The sequence below is a fragment of the Alosa sapidissima genome, chromosome 2 (genome assembly GCF_018492685.1).
Source record: "Alosa sapidissima isolate fAloSap1 chromosome 2, fAloSap1.pri, whole genome shotgun sequence".
In the NCBI taxonomy this organism is placed as follows: domain Eukaryota; kingdom Metazoa; phylum Chordata; class Actinopteri; order Clupeiformes; family Clupeidae; genus Alosa; species Alosa sapidissima.
In genome coordinates this window covers 20044154-20065380 of record NC_055958.1, presented here as the reverse complement: position 1 = coordinate 20065380, position 21227 = coordinate 20044154, and the positions used below count along the sequence as shown (strand labels likewise).

The following is a 21227-nucleotide window of genomic DNA, read 5'->3' as shown; positions in this document are numbered from 1 at the left end:
CTGAGACTGAGATGTCTGAGATGGCGAAAGGGTGCACAAAATATATGAAGATGCACAGTATGTGTGGCGTTGGCATGTGCATATACATTTGGATGGGATGGGATTCATGCTCTTTCAGCCCACACACACACACACAACAAACCTTTGGTCTCTCCCTGCTGCTAGAAGCTCATTACCAAGCTCTCCTGTATGATGATCGGGTGGAAGACTGTGCTGTTGGCACAAAACATCTGTGCAACTCGCACCACAAAATAAACACTGAGAAATGATTTGTTGCATGACTGAACTAGAAAAAAGGACATCTCCGTTTTTTGCCTTATATCCAATGCTTCCTCAAGATTTGACTTGAATTGTTTGCCTAAGATTAAACAGATTTTGCATGAGTTTTTCCAAAAGAAATCTAAAAATAATTCCAAAATAAAATAAATCATGTTGAAAATATGTCATAACACTGCTACTAAGTACTCCAGTTCACTGTCAGACTATGAGGATCCGTCCTACAGAGATGGTTCATAATCACATATATAAAAACTGAGTCATTAAAGCAGCCTGTTACTGGCTTCAAATAGACAGGGTCACTAGTCCCTTGGCAGACGGGATCTAATTAAATTTCTGAGAGCCTTTACTGTAAGTTCCTCCTCAAAACTCTCAACCGTGACTTCAGAGAAAACGGGACACTTTCTAGAGCAGATTATGAAACAGTTACAGCTGTCAGAAGTCTATCACAACCACCTTTTTCTTCTACAACTGTGAATAACAGTAAATATCAACACCCTCATACACATACATCTTATGCATTAGGGGACACAGAGTAGCAATGTTTATAGATGCCTTTATGCACAACTTACAGCATCAATTTATGTACCTAAAAAGCACTTTCTGTCTCCTAGGTAATGATTCATGCTTGACATAAAAAGGGGAGCAAGTGCAAGCTTTGCCCTCAACGTGCCCAGAACAGAAAGCAAAGTTGGTGTATGTATTGCACAAATGTTCTACAAGTTCTGTACAGATTTGAACAAAAGGGCATCTGTGATCAAGGATGAAAGAAGAAGGGCAAAACCAAAACAATGCTTTTTTTAAATGGCATTTCATAACAATCTGGCTTTATTTATGTAGTGTCAGCTAATAAAATATACAGTTTGTGTTGTTTATGTGTTTTCACACTGGATGCGGTCTTGTGGTTATATAGGAGGAGCAGATTGTTGATGGCCTTACCTGTGAGGTTCTTGAGACCAAGTTGGCGAAGCCCAAAGTTTCCATCGCGCCGGTAGTTGAGGAAGATGGCCAAGGCATAGCGGTCTTCATAGAGCTTAGTGCCGCGGATAATACGGAGGTTCTCCAGAGGCAAATAGTCAAACTGGTTGAGGGCCACCAGCACATATCCAGTCACCTCCCGGATTGACTACAGACAAACACAGATGAAGGGCACATTAGCTCATTTGGCTGTCTCATGGAAGCAAAGACGGGGATGCTGTTATTTTGCACTGTAGCATACTATAACCATAACAAATGGGCTTCACATTGTCAACCAAGTATCAGCTTGATTTGACCTGACAGATATTACATAATGACCTTAAAATTCCTGCAACATCATTCAATTAATTTTCCTATCAATAGGTCAAGGAAATGTCAGTGGCTTAGTTGTTTATCAGGTTCAAACCTGGTCACTGATGGGAGATATGATGTCCACACAAAGACACATTAACCGATTGCACCCTTGTCAACTTTGCTCTAAATCAGAGGGACAGGCTGTCACCACTGAGGCCCATACTGTTAACAGGTCCAGCGCCACATTCACAAGGACAGCAGCAGCGCCGTGGCCTGGCGAGTGAGAGGGCCAGCCTGGAGAGGGTGCCCTGAGAGGGACTGTCACGCACGAGGCCCGCGATGCGATGCGATGCGATGCGATGCGATGCGACGCGAGGCGAGGAGCTGCTGCCTGAGCCACACCGGTCAGTGGCTGTCAGGCATCATGAGCGTCAGGCAGACCCCGGTGTGGAGTGGCAGCGGGCGGCAGCAATCACGGGGGCCTGTCACTATCCGCCACGTCCGCCTAATGGGCAGTGACACGAGTGCTTAAACACCACGGCGCTCAGGGCCCTTGTTAGTCATTTATATCGCAGCCGCAGAAACGTGAAGTGTTCATCATTGGGAAAATGGGCTACTTAAACAAGAGCTTGAATGTTCTCTGTGTACAGCTTTCACCTCCTTGCATTAGCCAACTAGGCTATCCTAAATCAGATAGCTTTGTTATTTCATTTTTCTGCCTTTTTCCGGGGAAGGTTGATGTGTGAGTGGTTTTAAAAGCACACAATTGACAGGCATCCATTTTGGGAGTATGCGATCAATGAGGTCTCAAATGGGGTCTCACGCTGAGCACTTTCAACTTCCTGCGGTCTCTGACCTTAGCTAAGCCCTGGGTTTCACTGAGTCCTTTTCCCAAAGCCTCTGGGGGCATCAGCCTGTGCCAACCACCCATAGCCACTGGGCACCAAATCTACCCCAGTTACCTAGCAACCTCTAACACTGGTCAACACTGAAGACACTGAAGCGAAAAAAAAAAAAGAAAAGAAAACACGATGGAAAAGCTGGCCCACTTCAATTGTAACGTGTTTAATTAAACAAAAGATTGCTTTGATGAGATGTAGGCTGCTATGGCTGGTGTGCTCAGGCTCGAGCACCATGAAGCACATTTTCATTTCTGCCTCTTCAGCTTCTATTATTTTCAAGGTCAAGGGATCAATACATCCAATTGAAGAAAACACTATGGAGGCATGTGTCTCTTGTCTCCAGACTGTTTTGCCAATAATGAAGTGTACATGGGAAAGACCTTGTTGCAGTTGCCAGCTCCATTCTCTGCTAATGAATGTCATACTGTCAATATGCCACTTCAGAAGTGACATGCAACATCAAGATAATCCATTGCCATTCAAAGACGTTTTTATCCCAATTAGTCTGCATAACACTTTTCTGGGGTTTGACCTTGAGCCATTTATCCTTTTGCTCTTTTTGTCAAAAGAGAAGTTATAAGGTCATGGTGCATACAAAAAGGAATTGAACAACAGTCTTATCAGCGCGCACCCACTCACACACTCTCCTCTGGCTGACCATACATTTTTGCGGTGGTCATCTGATGCATGGTGAGTTACTTGTCTGACTTTTTTATGGTGTCCTCTGGGATCACTCTTGTTTCACTCACACTGAATTCTCTTGAAAATACACAGCGCATGTGCACGCACGCACACGCACACACACACACACACACACACGCACACGCACACACACACACACACACACACACACACACACACACACACACACACACACACACACACACACACACAGAGAGAGAGAGAGAGAGAGAGAGAGAGAGAGAGAGAGAGAGATTTTGTGTTTGGGTACTATTGTGACTTAAAGCAAAATCCAGGGCTCAACCGGCAGACTGGCAGGCAACAAAACATTTCAAACCAAATGCCACACAAACAGCACATGAAGACATCATGACAGAAATCAAGTTCTGGACATTAGAGGTCTGAGCATGACAAAACATGTCCAAAATTGGATTAAAAGTTGGTGTGGATGAATGACAACATTTTTCTTCTGACAACACTGCTGCACTTGAAGCTCCACTTCTGGAATTATCTAAACTCAATAATAGATTTGCATGAATAGCCTTTTATCAGATCCCTACACTAATGTGCCACACAGAGCTTAATGGCCTCAGAGCCGGCGTCCACCGGTGGCAACCAGAGTGCCCAGCCATCACTTGACATTCTAAACACATGCTGAAAGCACCAGTGTCAACTAACAGGCAAGCATGAAAAAATAGCTTTTCTCTATTATTTGTCAACACACACTATTATGTAAAACAAACAAAACAAGGCTTTTTGTTTACAGTTAGTGTAAACATCATTGATAACACTAGCTAGTTACATCAGTAATGACAGCAACATTATACACTTTTTATGTTTTATTAGAAGTGCCTATTCACTGTGCCAATTATGTTATGTTTTATTAGAAGTGCCTATTCACTGTGCCAATTAACCCTTTATAATGAGGAACTGTTCTAAGCTAAGATAACTCAAGACATGTTCAATAGATATATATAGTTATTGCTGTATATTACAGCCATATTTAGTCGATATTTTTTGTATTTTGAAATTGGTCATTTTCTATTTCTCTTTATTGCAAATCCAAGTTCTGTCAGACACTCCATTTTTGCTTCTGTTACTTGTTGCAGTGTTTGAAGGCATAATCCACTACTGAATAAGGGGCAATTTGTAGTGATTACATTAAAATTGCATATTGAAAACCTTTTGACACCATCAGAGATATTTTCACCAAAACAACTTACTGTTATTACCTCCCGCAAACAAAATCACAGAACCCTCTACCATTGAAAACATACTGATTAGACAAGCCATTTTCAACAGTTTTTTTTTACACAGTAATATTTTAAGACTTTCATTTAAAAATACACAAAGGTAGAATGAGTTGGAGTGAAATGGAAAGGGGAGGCTTCAGCTTTAGAGTCCTAGAGAAGGCAAGTTGGGTAGGCTAGGCGATAGATTAGGAGCACTCTTTTTCAGCCAGTCTTCCGATGGCCCTGTGCTGATGAGAGGAAGTGTGCCAGAGAAACAAAACCTCCCTTCACTCTCTCAGACGTGCCCAGTGTTGAAATGGAGTACTTCAGGCCTGAACTTAACACAGTGATCGGAGCAAAGAAGGAAATACGAAAACAGGAGGGGTGAAGGAGAGAGAGGGAGAGAGAGAGAGAGAGAGAGAGAATAAGGGTGTGTGTGGAGACAGACTAAGAGAGAGAGGGAGAGGAGAGAAGAAGGAGAGAGAGAGAGAGTACAAGGGGAGAGAGACCAAGCATGCAGAGGTATATGGCAGGAGGAGTGCAGTCATGTGGATCTGAGAGGGCGCCTGTATATTTTAATACATAATTAATACTCCACCTGTTCCAGTTCAGAGAATGAGGCAGAGAGCGGGAGATAGACAGACAGACAGACAGACAGACCAGAGAGAGGGTACAGACTGAGAGAAAAAAGTGTGGGACTGATAGAAGAGAAAGGGAGTTTTTTGGGAGGCCAAAAGAGAGAGAGAGAGAGAGAGAGAAAGTATGAATCTAATGACACTATTAGCATGCTCTGGAGACTGAACACACGTTACTCTGATTACTCTCATTTCCATACATATTGAGCTCATTGGCGGCGCTGGAGAGATGGGTGGGGACAAAGATACACAGTTTTATAATCATTTGGACTTCGCTTCACTAAGCTCCTAGACCCCTTTTCATATTCTATTCCTCATCTTAGCCCCCTTCCTCCGGGACGTCATAAAGAATCAGCCAAGGAGAGCTACAGTGTGTGTTACGCTGCAACTCCTGTACACACTTCTTACTTTTGATCTGCTCATCTGGGGATCTGCTGAGGAAATATGCTGCTTTTTTCCCCTTATTTGACCATGTGTGTGAAGAAGCAGATTGTTGCAGAGATCTAAGTATATGGGGGAAAGGTTTGTGTGTGTGTGGATTGGGATTGAGTGTGTCAATTTGGATGACCCAAAACACATACTGTGTTGTCTATTTCTAGAATTATTCTAAAATATCAACCTATTACCAGAATAACAGAGTGTCTAATAGAGCTTTGATATATGTTCTCCGGATCATTTTGAGAAATCGTTTTTTTTCCTTCTGTTATGGGTGGTGGCAAAGGAGAAGTCGTGTTATTTTGAGTTCAGATTGATTTTCATTACTCCGGACTTAGGAACAAGCTCTTGTCAAGCTTATTTCCTTACAAGCACTTCCTGTAAATATCTGTATCTACCAACACTCCTGGTAAAACAACAAAATAATCATGAATTACAGGCAAGAGAATCAGGTACACCTACAGTATGTATTAGCTCAGACATTTTAATATTAAATTGTGCAGAACTACGTGACAAACTGAAGACAATTCAAATGCACTCCTATGAACTTGCAGACAAAACCACATCTGCTTTCTGGGCTAAATAAAGTTTTGAGGAGTCCATCTGGGAGGGAAAGCAATACTCATTACACAATATAAGGCCAGCCAAGGATTTCAGAGGAAATCCTGGGAGCCAGCAGAGGGCTGGTGTCACTTTATGGCAGGCATGACATTCTGGGAATGTGCTTCTCCCCCACAGCAAATGAGAGGGGCTGCAGAATCTCCTCAGCCTATCGGGAACCTGTCACCATTATTAGGACAGATAGTTGCAGTGACCGGGATGCTGGCAACAGTGCCCCACCTTGCCTTCCCAATGCATGGGTGCTGCGTTCTGGCTGCCTCCTCACTCGGCCTAGTATTCACAGCACAGGCGCAGGCAGATGCTGAGAGCGCGTGTACGGCACTGATTATTAATGAGGCCTTTTGTTTGTTTGGAGAGAGTACATTTCCGAACCATCTGGCTTTGTCGGGGGCTGATACGCAAACATAATGTCTGCGCGTTAGCCGTAATGTGGCGAGTGCGGCGTGCTCAACACACTGCACCTCCTCCATCTGTGTGGCCCGTGCATGTGCAGCTTTTCCACCTTCAGGAGGAGGTGGTGCAGAGCAGATACTGTGTGCATCCATCCTTCACGTGGCTGCCCAGCCTGTCAGCCGCCTCATTATATAGCCAGCCTTTTCCGTTTCTTGAACACCCCCCCTTCATTCCCATCAGTATGTATCCTATAACATATCCTACATACTGTATCCTATATGTAGTATTTATCCTACATATCCTACCTAAAGGCCTAGTGTGCTCGGGAGCACCAGTCATCGTCTGATCCTGTGGCAGGGCTACGCTACAGAGGAAGCGAGCCCTGCTCGTCCTCAGGGAAGGATCACAGGTGTGTCACTGACTGGCAAGCAGCAGCGTCTGTACGTTGTGATGGAGGAAAAAGATCTTCCCTGGATCTCACCTTCCTCACACTTTCATCTTCCACCCAAAATAATGCATCAGTATGCAGGGCGTCATCAAGCCTTCTTAGAGCTTTTGGAACTCTAAAGCTGTAACCGTTTTAATCAGTGGGAGAGTAAAGGCAACAGAGGATCTGTATGAATCAGGGTAAAATGCCATATCATGAGGGCATTCAACATGACAGCAAGATATCAAGGATCGTTCAAAACTGATACAACTCTCTTTCCTGTCTCCTGCCCTGTACTCCCATGATGATCAGTATTGACTTGTTGCAAGCTGCCCATTACATTTGTGTGGTAACTCTCTCAAGCAATTGGAAAAGAGAAGCAAAGATGTTCGATGAGCTTCTTATCTGCAGATGGCTGTGTTTGTATGTATATAAATGTATCATTTGGCCTTTTACCTCTTTTTTGCTCATATTTACAGAGAAAAAGAATATATAGCTAGACTAATTCTACAATAACACTAGTTACTTATTGTGACCAACAGTAATGTTTAATGTGGGATGTCTGTTTTTCAACCATTTGTGGGATTGGTGGGATGTCTGTTAGTCAACCATCTAACATCAGCTAGCTTACCATTATTGCAACTTGCTAATTATACCTTACCGAAAATCATCGTTCAAAACCATTGAAAGGCATTCAAGATGCTTTCAGTCAAAGACACATGTCTATTACAGCAGCAAGGTAACAAAGCAGCAACTTTCTGTTTTATGTGCACCCCATGAGACTTAAAGAAAATGTAAGAAAATGAAAAGAGTGGGTAATGGAAGCGAACGCATGTAGCTCAACTTTCATAAGTCAAACAGATGTGTTCCAACTAAGTGGGCAGGGAATCATGGAAGTATAGCGTAGCCTCTGATAGTCCACATCAAATTGGGCCTTCACCGGTATCTCTTGTTTTTTATGTTTGATCTGATCTCACTATTCTATTTGAATGTGTTAGTTCCATAGATTGCACTGCCCCTTCTCCCTCAGCACCCTGCTGAGCTAATGCAACCCCTGGCTTTTAGATAATGAACCGTGCTAAACTGCTTATTGATTTAGACCACTGTAATTAAGAACACAAGCACTGCATCTGTCTTTTTAAAAATCTACATCCTCTGTCTTTCTCTCCTTCAAGTTCTCCCTTTCTCTACGTGTAGAATTGTACAGAAACTACACGTGACGAATAAACACAATGTGTGTTTCAACAAAGAATCGCTGAAAGTGTTCATATCTTACACAAAAGGTCTTGCTATCCAAAGCGTTCCTTGGATTTAAATGTAACATGTATTTCTGAATGCTCTGTTGTGGGTAAAAACTGGATGTATGACTACTCTTTGACTGTATTCACTGCAAGCATACACTTTTTAAGTACGGTACACAGGTAGACAGGGTCTAAAGCTACTTGATGCTCTGGGTGGATCTGCGGATGCTATCAAAGTTTATTCACTGCGTCCGTCACAGTCACCACCTGACATCATCATCACAGCTGGACAGTGATGTATAAGTCACACACAGGTACAGTAGGTGGCACACTATCGCCCGCACCACCACCTCACCTCACCAGATGTTAAACTTTAGAAAGTGCCAGCGCACTTCAAGCTCTCGGGTTCCCAAATTCCCTTTCCAGCTGCGAGGTGCTGAACAGTCCAAACTGCGAGTGATTTAGTGTGAGACTCTAAGGTGAAGCAAAGGACAAAACCCAGTATCCTCAGCCAAAGCTTAGTACCACAATATCTGCTGCTTCAGGGCTATAATATGAAGATTTGTAGAAGTAAAAAGGAATCCTGTTCCTTCCCCTGCTTCCTGTTGGCTGCAGCGATCTGCCGTGAAACACATACACACACTTCCCAATTGAGCTAAGAAGCCCACGTCATTAAAACTGGAATAGAGGAATGAATGGAGGCGCTCTCACTGCATGATATGCAAACCATTTATAGAGGAAGATCTAGCATATTTCTCTCATTAACCCACATTCCCGGAGTTATGGAGAGGATAGAGAGGAGGTTTGGGGCTGAGCTCAACAGCAGGGGTGCAAAGACACAGCACAGAGGATTGCAGACAATGGCACATAAAGAACCATGAGAGGAGAGACTAATGGGGAATACAGAGAATAGAGACGTTATTTGCCTGTTAAGCCACTTGATAACTGTTGAATGACAGCTACATTAAACCCTTTTTTTGCTAAAGATTATCTATAAAATAACCAAAATCAATCATTTTTCTGTGCAATAGCATGTCAATAACACATATATTTTTTATAAAAACAAAAACAAACAAAAAATAAATATAAATTGTTTTATTAACTGAAGCTTAAAAAAACTATATAATTCATTCTAAACAGTGGAAACAAAACAGAAAGCCGGTGAGTCCACAAAGAGACAAAGGAGTCAGGATGGAGGGAGAGTGAGCTCAGGAGATGGAGTAGCTCTCGCGTCCCCACTTGGCACCCGGCTCCATCAGTACTCTGATTATGAAAGTGCACCCAGAGGAATTCTCCAAACCCAAGAATTTGTAATTGATTCTGTGAGTTAATTACAGTCCGGTTATGCCAGTGTCATGGTTAATATTGTACAGATTTGATGAGAGGAGTCACAGAGGGACTGTTTGGGCAAAAAGGCAATTTTTCAATTAGAGGACACATCCTGCTGTACATCTTAATTCAACACCGCCCTGCTCTCACCCCCTTCTCTGGCCTGTGATGTGGGCTACAGACAGCAGTGAGGGGCAGGTCTGCTCTCAGTCACGTAACACACAGGTCAAGTACGGTGAAGAACACCAGAGAGACAGGAGTGAGAAGATCAATACCACCGGCGCTTTTTCACGGTTTTATATTTGTTGTGAGTTCCATTAAAACAATGGAAACTATCAAAATGATGAGATGAGATGATAAAATATTAATTTAAATGCAATTATGTATCAGTAGAGAGTGATTAATTTTCTTATCTCAAACGACTGACTAATAAGTGCTTCATAAATACCAGTGTGATTCTCCACAAGTGTCTGTGTGCACTGGAGGTGATCTGGCTGGGGAAAGGACTGCCTGATATAAAGCTGCTTTGTGCAGCCAGCCTCTCTCTTTCACACAAAGATATAATTCTGCTCACTTCTCTAGCTCTCTCTGAGGGCTGTCCCTGTGGATGTCAACAGTACAAAACAATATGTGCCCGCCAACAAAATGAAATGAGCTATTTTGATCTATATTGAACAGAACATTGTAGAGGAACACTGCCCATTCAAATGAATCTCAAGAAATGAAGGAGCGAAAGAGAAAAAAGGCAGAATAGGCAGACTGAATGTAATCAACCAATCTCTCTGCAATTAATGTACCAAACAAAAACATGTCTGCCTGCTAATAATAAGACAATGTGGTGTATTTTTATAATTAACACCTGTAATTACTGATAGCTCTCCTTTTGTGCTTATTTACACACAGTCATCTCCCTCAGTCTAAACAGAGGAGTGTCTAGAACATTGTAATTTATTTGATTGAGACTGAGGTTTCTGAAAACAGGCCATGACTATTCCATTATAAAAAAATGTCTCCTCTTCAGCAAGATTTAAAAGAGTTTCAGAGTTGCAATGTAAACACGTAGTGAAAACTTAACCCAGCAGGGATTCCAACACTAGGTAACAACATATGCTTCTTGTAACAGTTTAGCATCAATTAACATGAATCAGTAGTAGTCATCATTGACATCCATAGGCATATGCTCTGTAAATTACACTATGCACTGATTCCTCTGTTCATTATACATTGTCATCCACTTTCTTTGTTACTGTATACTTTCTTGGTTTTCATTCAAGAAGTAACCCAACTGTCACAATGTGAAGTATCAGTTGAATTTGAATTCAGACTTCCAAACAATGTCGTGTTTCTTTTTGCTATTGCTTGTATACAGCAACAATCATCACTCCACCTCCAAAGGAGCCATCTTGGTGAGCCAATTACTTGGCACGTGTCTGAGCAGCAGGTCAATGACCCTCAGAAGTCTTTTTATGCATTTCCTTTCAATGTGTGTGTTCTGTTATCTCTGTGTGCAAGCCATTTCCCAGGTCTTGGGTATCTTAGTTTGTATACACCAGTGAGAACAGGCGATTAACAAACGTCTCCTCCACCTTGACTCTCTGGAATGTTGTTGTTCTTATCACTCCTGAGGTGCTTTCAGAGCGTGTCAAATCAAACTGAGCTATTGGCAGGCCAAAGCGTTAGCCTGAGCTACCAGCGCAGTGGGACTGTGAGGCAGCCCCTGGCTGCTAGAGGCCACGCTTAATGGACGTAACAGTGTTATTAGCTAATAAAAGTTGATGGGCCTGGCCGGCACTATAAATTAAGCACGGCAGAGGAATTGGCCTCTGTCTTCCTCTCCTACCCTGGGCCACCAGCTCCTGGTAATAACCTGCAGCGTTGGCTAAGGAGGGGGTTATGAGGCAGAGATGAGACCCCAGAGCAGCTACTTGTTCAGGAGATTCTGGAGATGGACGGGGGGGTGGGGGCGGGGACTTCATTCAGGCTCCTCTCTGACCTAAAGCCAGGGTGTCGGATGTGTGCAGGGGTGGGGAGGGAGCTGATGGCTCCCATGCAGCCCTGGAGGAAATCAATGAATGTGTTGATAAAAAGGGCCATCCTTCAGAGGCACCGTCGGGGAAGAGGCCTCGTGACCCAGTTAGCTGTGCTGGAAGGGGCATAAACACTGTGGCAAGGCAGGGTGCCCGCGGGGTTATTTTGTCACGCAGCGTGTCACTGTCTCATAGTTACCATTGGTTTAATTACGATGTTGATTTTTCCTGGAGGAAGGATAAAGGAGCACTTGGCATCGACCGAGCCAACATAACTCAACACTTTCTGCTTCTCCTTACTGACATGCATTCAGCTGAATCATGTAAAAGGTTAGGAAACAATTGATCGCATGAGGTACTTTCAGGCATGTGAGAAGAAAACATATTCATGAATCAAGTTACTAGGGCAAAAAAATGAAGGTGGAATTCATCATTGTATAAAATACTGTAAGAATATCTCAGGATATGGGATTCATGTTGAATCATCTTTTCTACTTGTATAAAAAAGGGCATGGATCAGTTTTCTGAACAGTTCCTTATGTTTGACTTTACTGCCAGGTCTACTCTCACAGTCTAACTGATGTAGTCATGCTTTGCTACATGAGTAGCTCTTAATCATTCCTGAGAAGTAATGAACACTGGTCTTGCCTTGTATTGCTGGGGAAAGGATAAAAGGTAATAGCAGGAATAAGAGAGACTCTGCATATTAACCCAAGAGTGACTTCCAAGGATCACATTTACCACAATCAATTTACTGTACATGGTTGTGCATGAATTAATGAGTGTCTGGTCACATGTTGGCCAATGAACTACAGTATGTGAATAAGGCCCTTACATCAGAGGGGGGGACTCGCGGTTATGGAGCCAGAGGTGGCTGGAGGAGTCAATTGCTGCCTTTTAAGAGTGCGCTTACTGTCCCCTGGCAGCATAATTTACAAGCCCTGCTGAGGAAAGCAGCTCGCGCCGGACGGTAAATTTCCCCTCCATGTCGCCTTGGAGGTCTCATGCATTATCGTCAAATCTTCGAAAGGTTGCGATGTTTGTCAGAGCGACGCCACATTCGCCAGCTGATTTACGGCCAGAGCCATTCCCCCTCAAGCTCAGGCAGAGGGGAAAACAAGTGCCTTTTCTTCTAGCATAGACAAAGATTACTCTCTCTCTCTCTGTCTGTCTGTTCAGCTGCAGGTATTTGACTACATCTGAAATAAAAAAAACAGAAACGGAGAAGAAGGAGAGAAAAGAGCTCAAGCAATTTGCCATTCACTGTTGCTCTCATTTGTGCCTTTGAATACAATGATGAAGTGATGAAGTCCTTACAGGTGTGTTGTGTGGATCTGGCACCAGTTCTGACAATGCAATCATTTCTTTGGAGAGCTGCAATTATCATAAGAGACCCCATTTTTCCCCTTCTCTCTTGTCTCTGCTCCCCATACGAACTGCTCTAGTGGAGACAGCACTTATCTATTAGAATGTCTGGATGAGGGATATTAACACCATAAAACAGCATCATTAGCTGATGAGCAATTAAATGACTTGGTCTCCTCTATTTAGAGAAAGAAAAGCCCCAGCCAGGGAGGCTTCTTAATCTTTTATTCCGCCTCTAACAGCCACTTTTGTTTGAACATCGCCTTTTTCAAAGGAGGCGACACACGATTCAACTATTTCTCCCCCCCCCCCCCCACCCCAACCGCGGAGAGGTGGTTGGCGACAGAACAGAGGTGCGGCGTCAATGGGGTTCAGAACGCCTCCCACTCTTTTTGTCTCAATTATAACCCCATTCATTAGCCCCTCTGCCAGAGAAGTGGCTCCTCCAATGCACAAATCAAAGAGGGGTTTATCAAGCGCTGCCGCTCGGCTGGCTCAGGGCCCGCACAAAAGACAGGGTGGCTTAATAAGGAGGAGGACACCAACGATGCTAATTACCACACTGTGTTTAAAAATGTGCGGGGACCGCAGAGTCACGTGAGCACAAAGACAGAACAAGATGTGATGGGGTAAGAGACAAAGATAGAGTCACAAAAGATATACTGTACGAAAATGGAAAAGGAATGGCCAGTGGAAAGGTGATCGCAGGTCTGCAGAATGGTGGGAAAGTTGTAGAAGTTAGTGACCGGTTCAGTGCAGTGTGGTCTTGTCCAACCATTTGCCGAGGTTCTTCTGGGTAGAAGACTTTAAAGCATCCAATCCTCCTCACACGTTGCAATACTGGCCCGCTGAGCCTGACAATCCCCATGCTTTTTGGTGGGCTTGATTAATAGCTGTTCCTCTCCTTGGTTAAAAGCATAATTACAAGCAGGCGGCTGGACTTAAAGGAGCCATGGCGTGGGAGAGGAAGCAAGCGCAGAGGAACTGAGAGGAGGAGTGCTGCTACAGAGGAGAGAGGAGCCCATGCAGACGAGACAAAGAAAACAAGTTATTAAGGAGTTACCAATTAAGAGAGGAATACAAGAATGGTTGGACACGAGTTCACATGGGACTGAAATGTGGGCAAAAGTTGGAGGGTTTTAGGGGATGAGGGGTCAGCAGAGGATGGAGGAAGTGTGTCTGGTTACCACTGATAACCATACTGAGTGGACTAGAGCACAGCTCATGAGCCTTTCTGACAGCGTTGTTAATTTGTTTTCCCTTAAGTCAAATTTGGCCTGCAAGGGTCAGCACTCTTCACAGGCTTCCTCAGAGGGCAAGATCACCTTGCCCTGTGGTGCTATTTTGCAGTCATTATTTTCAGCCACAAGTGAAATTGGCTTAGAGCTAATCAACATTTAGCTCTTCCGAGTGTGTTATTACACAGCAATTGATGGATGGTACAATTACATTCAATGTCACTTAGCTAAATGGTTATGTAATCCTAATGAGTTTTTATTCAAACATCTTCTAGTTAGTGTATGAGAATAGAAACCAGGGAGGGGAAGCTTAAAGTGGTTTTGGAGTGTTTAGGAAATGTTGTACAGTAGGTTTTAAAAAAACAAACAAACAAGATTTGCTAATGACGTGTACTATTCCTGTTTGAGCATGAAACATTAATGTAATGGTTTATTGTAAGAAGCTAATCAGAATGAATTCTCATTTTCATCAAGAATGTGAGGAGCTCTACGCACCGTAGCCAAACACTCTCAGTAGCCTCAGTTAGCATTTACAATGCTGTGTCTCTCCTTCCTGCTTTGTTACCTCTTTCACAATGCAAGGTCAGAGGGACATGGTCTCACCAATCATCGTTATGGTCAGGCAGCGTGAAGACCAGCCCCATGCTCCCAAGGACCCACACTAATAAAAACAGAGGAGTGTCAGTGGCCGCGGTCTAGCAAGTGCAGTCCAAAACAAGATGGATTCCCACTCAACGCAGGCGTCTGCTGTCTCCTTCTGTCCGCGTGAAAACAAACACAACAATAAACTCAAGCCTAGAATTGAACACATGCTCACACTCTCACATTGTCTGTCCCTCTCCACATCACACAAACACATAAAAAATAAAAACATTCGGAAATATAAAATCACTATCTCTTTCCCAGACACAGTTTATGTCCTATCTCACACACACTCACACACACACACCACTTTACCCTAGGAACGCCCCACAGAAATGGTTTGAACATGCCACCAAGCACCCCATCAGCCGCCAGCTCGTGGCCCAGCTGCCTGGCCTGTGCGTGGCCATTATCATTCTTCATTTCTACTGTTTACCCACTCCGTCCTTCCTCATAACACTGTCCTCCAGGCATTCTTCCACTCCCAGACTGCTTTTTTATCAGCACACTCACGGCCTTCGGTGTGATGTCTGCCACCTAGAAAGGGCATCTTTCATATTAAAAAGCGGTAACCCAGAATAACTGATCATAAAACCGTTAGTGACATCTATTGTATCTAAATGTACTGTAATGACACCGACAGGTCAGGAGAGATGTAAAACACCCACTATGGGCCAGACTGGCTAAGAATGAACAATGACACTCTCTGGGCATCTACAAAGGCAGACAAGTGTAGCTTGTCACATAGAGTTCATTTGCCTAATGTATGTAAGGTCACACGTTTCCTTAACTTCTACTTTCAAGCTCAACCTTTTTTCTGTTCTGCCCTTCTTCCTGGTTTAGTTCTCATGTGTATCATTAGGTATAAAAGACGGTCACACCAACAAAGTTGTAAAGATTTGATTCTTTAATAAGAGCATGCTATATAAGTACTCAGTTCTGATACAATGCAAGTGATATATGACACATCTATCTGAACAGAAGAACTTTCCCTTAGGCCCTCTATAGAGCTGTGATCACTGAGCATGTCCTCATTATTCTCACATTAACTACATGCGGATGGATAACTCTGTCTTGCCCTGGAGAGTGAGCAAGTATGTGTGTGTGTGTGTGTGTGTGTGTGTGTGTGTGAAGGGAGAGAGACCCAGAGAAAGAGAGAGAGAGAGAGAGAGAGAGAGAGGGAGAGAGGTGGGGAGGGAGGGAGAGAAAGAAAGGGAGGTTTAAAGGTGGCAGGGAGAGAAACATAAAAAGTTGGTCTGCTGGTCTTGACCCACTTCCTGCTTTTATTACAGTGGTGATGGATAGATGGATGAAACACAGTTAAGCAGACAGTGTCACAAAGACACAGAGGCAGAAGAGCAATGATCCAACCACACGAGTGAGACCTCTACATTCATCCTCCATCCACAGCAAGCAAAAAAAAAGCACAGCGAAGAACGATTGACGCATAGACTGTCTGAAACGATCACTCTCAGTGAAGAACGAGACACAGACGGAGAGAAAGCTTGAGGGAGCGAAAAAGGTTGAGAGAGAGAGAGAAACAGAGGGAGAGAGAAAGTATGTAGATGATAAAATATCCTCTCGTTTCATAACACAGCCTTATCACCAAACGTGGGCCAATAAAGAGCTAGCCTGAGGCCTTGAGGCATTGTTGCCGAGGCGGATTGAACACGAATGGCTGGCAAGAGGCCCCGAGTGCGGAGTCTTTTTGTGTGAACAGATTTGATCTGGAGCGAGCGAGCAAGAGAAACAGTGGAACTCCCCCCCCCCCCCCCACCTTCCCCTCAAGGTCTCCCCCATTCACTTCTCTGACCACGCGGGGTGAGCGAGATAGAGCTCTGAAGAGGCCTGGCTAAGTGCAGAGCAAGCCAGCCCCTATTGTGTGCCCCGCGCTGCCCATCCTCCCTCTGCCCTTTATGCGCCGGCCGGTGTTCGCCAGCGATAAGCGCTAATGCTATTCCCTCCTTCTTATCTCCTCGGCTCTCTCTTTCTCTCTCTTTCTTGTGTTCGGGAAAGCATGTACGCATGTATTCAGGTGACTCCTCCGACGGAATGAATGAGGCGCGTGCTTGTCGGCTGCTTCTGTGGCGTGAGCTGATTAAGTTAGTGAGTGGAGTTTAACAAGGGGAGCCAGGCTGGTTACCTTCCCTGTACCCTTCACCGTCACCTTCACTGGACTCTGCTGGTCATGAAACACTAATTAGGAGCCAGCACTTCCACACGCCCACTAGGACTGGCGGCACACTTTCTGCTGCTTTTTTTCCCTCTCCATATTTTCTGCAGACACAGCTAACTTCATAACAACTCAGGTGTCTGGGACACGCTTAATACGATTTTGTTTGGCTTTTTTCTGTTCTTCTAATGTTAAATGAAGCCAAGAGAGGGGCAAATAAACACACAGTTAGTGAGTTCATATCCATATCTGGCATCCAATCACAGGTGAAGCACAGTTCATTTTCACTGACCTTAATTACATTAAATAAAACACATAGAAATATGGAAGCTAATGTTGCACTTATGTTATCTGCAGTAATGGCAAACAAGGCCAGATGGATGCCCAGAGCTGGCCATTACTGCTAGTAGCTACCAGGGCTCTTAGAGCATTGATGGCAAACTCTGTGAACAAGAGCCTGTACCATTCCCATCCCACTCATCCACCATCACCCACCTCATCATACCAGACCTCATTTATGTCAACATTACCATCACAATTCTTCTGCTCATATGGTTAAACACTAGTAGTCAATTATGTTTAATGTTACCTCTGCCTGCTAAGATTTTATATCGAAATCGTTCAAAATTACATCTCAATCTCGAACTTCGAATTTAAAAGTTGAATCGACGATGCAGCCACACCCAGCATATATGCCAAGACGCACAAACGCACGTGCTGAACTGCATCATCAACACTCTAATTTTAGGCTGCAGCCAGTTAAAATATACACATCAACCTACCGAAATCAAAGTCCTACTTTGAAATCACCGGTGTGGAAGTACTCGTTCATTCACGTCAATTAAAACTAACTGACCCTACTCAACTTAGCAAGTGAAAAGATGATCTAGTTACAGTCCAAAGTTACTTTAAGGCTTAAAATGTACATTGATAAATATCCATGAACACTAACCTTGGGTCTCTTCGAAGTGTGCTGAAACGATGAAATTATAATTCTGTGTTGTTTCATTTCACTATGTTCACGTCTCTGTTTTAGCCTAATGTTGGTTCTGTTTACATTACACGGGGTGGAACGGTTTCAAAATAAAAAGCGGTTTCAAAATAAAAGCCACCCGAAACAGAAAAGGAAAAGGCCAAAAAGAGTAAATAACATATAAGGAATGCATTAATAGTAATGTTGAAAAAAAGATCGAAAATCGAATCGAATCGTGACTTTAAAATCGAAAATTGCATCGAATCGAGGATTTGGAGAATCGTGACACCCCTACTGCCTGCCAATAAGATACCAAGAGTTACGACCTGCAAATTGAGTGCAGGGCAGATAATTGTTTCAGAATTGTTACAGAACTTTCCAGCTTGTTCCCAAGCACAGTTCCTGGCAGCCCCGTTGCTAAGACACGGCGGCATTCTAGCTGACTACACAGAGGGTTCTACCGAGCGCCAGCGGCATGATAGATCGGACTTTAATGAAGATGTCAATCATGGCTGGGGAACATCATTAGGCGGCGCAGGGTGTGGACATCTTGTCCTGTCTGAGTGCTGACTTCTAGCCATGCATCTTTCTAACACACAGCACGAGCCGCGTCCCGCGGGGGCTATTGACAAAGCGCCATGCCAGGCAGCCACGCACACAGTGACATGCCCAGAGCCGTCCAGCTTTACTTCAGACCTGTCTGAGAGGTTGCCAACTTAGTTAGAATAAACATTTACATACACAGCCTGTGTCTATAGTTTCTGACCCAACCAATCACTGCCCAGACACAACGGAGCTTGAATGAGGGAGGGACGCATGTGAAGGCAGAGAGGAAGAGTGTGTGGAAAGGCACACTCTCAATTCACCGCTCTGTCCATCCTATGGCCCTGACTGACAGGAAAATAGATGGCCTAGCGCAACACCAGGCTGGGGACCTGGGGGGTGTTAACTGTCAGTCAGGCTTTAACAGGGTTAACACGCTCTATCTGGCTCATGGATTGATAACACACAACTCACACTATGCATTTACACCCCCCTGACACACACACACACGTGCAAGCGAACACAGTCACACATGCAGATGTTTGAAGAAATGCACCCTGTTGTACAACAGAACAATTTACACTTAATCACACATCACTCAGAGACACACACACACACACACACACACACACACACACACACACACACACACACACACACACACACACACACACACACACACACACACACACACACACACACACAGTGTATATTCTGAGACCAGTCCCCTGTGTGATACATTAAGTGACCACTGCCACAGCACCATGCAGCAGTTTTCTGAGGGGAAACAGCTTGTTCACTAGCCCTCTTCTCCTCTCTTTTCCTCTCTTTTCCTCTCTTCTTCTCTCTTCTCTTCTTCCAATCCCTTCCCATTACCCTCCATCCATCCATCTAGCAAGCAGCAGTCCTCACTCGCTCTCCTGCAGCGATGTTTTTCCTGCAAGGGGGGCTGGCACCATTAATCTTCCGGTGGCAGAGACAGCTCTTAACTGTGCTGGCGCTTCACCGCGGCCGCCTCTGCGACTCCATGTTTACGTTCGCCAGAGGCAAGTCACAAACCGCCGCACATTTCACATCTAAACCCAAGAGCCCAAATAAAAATGGTGCGTGCTGCTCGTGTGTGTGTGTCTGCATGACTGAGACACAGAGAGTGACAGTGGCAAAATGGGATGTCATCAAGCACAGTGTTATCAGGCTACCACGGAGCTTGAAATGGCTCGAGGTGAGCCAAGGTCCACAGGAAAGTGTGTACACTGACAGAGGTCCTCACTGTACCGCTTAGAATTACAGTTTTTCAAGAGCAGTGGCAAAGGCATGAGGTAATGCATGAACCTGAGAATAGCTATTCTCCACTAAGGAAAGTCATGCAAAGGTTAAACAGAAAGGAGGATGTATCAAAATATAGGACCTCCTCCCACTCTCTCTCCCTCTCTTTCTCTCCCTCTCTCTCTCTCTCTACCTTTTCCCTCTCTCACATAGACCATTTATGTCTACCCTCATGTCAAATTAAAGTGATGGAAATGAACTTGAGAGTGTGCTAATTGCAATTGTCAATCCAATCTAGCCAGGCCTCAAAGACATGGGCACTCAAACACTTAATCAGTCTTCATTAATCATGAAGGGCACTGCAAAGATGGCTCCCTAATCTGTTCTGATCTAATGCCATGCAAAAGGGGGCTCTGGCTATATATATATATATATATATACAGTATGTATTTAAGCAGCGTAATGACCGAAGGCATGCGAGAGGGTACAGGGAGAGGTGGACAGACCAATGGAGAGAAAGAGACAGAGAGACACGGTAAGAGTTATACATTTGTAAAAGCCTTGCAGCTGTGTTGGGCTGTTTGAAATCTTTCCCCTATTTTCTTTCACCCATTTCCCTCTGCCCCCTAATTTCCTCCATCTTCCAGCCCCTCCACCTCCTCCATCACCCACACACATACACACATACACACACTCTCACACACACTCACTCACACACACACACACACACACACACACACACACTCACTCTCTCACGCACACACACACACACACGCACACACACACACACACGCACACGCACACGCACACGCACACGCACACGCACACACACACACACACACGCGCGCGCACACGCACACGCACACGCACACACACACACACACACTCACACATACTCACACACACACACACACACACACACACACACACACACTCACACACACACATCGTCCTCTCCATCCTGGCCTTGCTGGAACATGACTGCTGTCGTTAATGGAGCACAGGGCAGCCTCCCGCCTCTCGCTCCATCTCAGTCCGGGGAATTCCCTGCGGACCCCCTCCATTTTGGAGCTCATTAACTCCTCATTGACCCCGTCCCCTCTGGCCCATAGGGGTCAGTACCACTGCACCTGCACGGGGCATTCCTGCTACCAGCAGGAAAAATGAGAGTGGTATTGCCTCTGACCTTGGGGGTAGTCAATATACTGTATGTTCTTTAAAATGTCACACCCACATGTAATAGTAATGAGAGTGGAACTAACATGTGGCATTTATAAAGGGTCATGTGGTTGACTCACTAAACAATAGCGATCAGTGCTGGGGGAGGCCTAATCCAAAACATCCATCCGTGCCTATGCCTGTAGTTCCCTCAGAGATGTAAAAAAGGTCCCAACATCCCTTAGATCCATCCATCTAATAGAAGAATAAAGAAATATCCATTGCAATCTCCATTGCTTGATCCGATTTTCTTCCATGTTTGACATGAAACTGGGTTTGTCATGACTGGGATTGTTCTTTTTACACATTTCCTTGAGTAATAAATGTTGACGCATGTT

At 44.4% G+C, this 21227-nt stretch overlaps 1 protein-coding gene across 3 annotated transcripts in view; it reads right to left on the bottom strand.

Annotated features, from left to right (window-relative positions):
* The window catches only part of LOC121698071 (receptor tyrosine-protein kinase erbB-4-like), a 226116-nt gene that overhangs the window by 95888 nt on the left and 109001 nt on the right, over positions 1 to 21227 (bottom strand). For all 3 annotated transcript variants that reach the window (XM_042079809.1, XM_042079818.1, XM_042079827.1), the window contains exon 3: positions 1216 to 1402. In XM_042079809.1, the coding sequence (XP_041935743.1) occupies positions 1216 to 1402 (187 nt within the window). The remainder of the gene's footprint in view (positions 1 to 1215; positions 1403 to 21227) is intronic.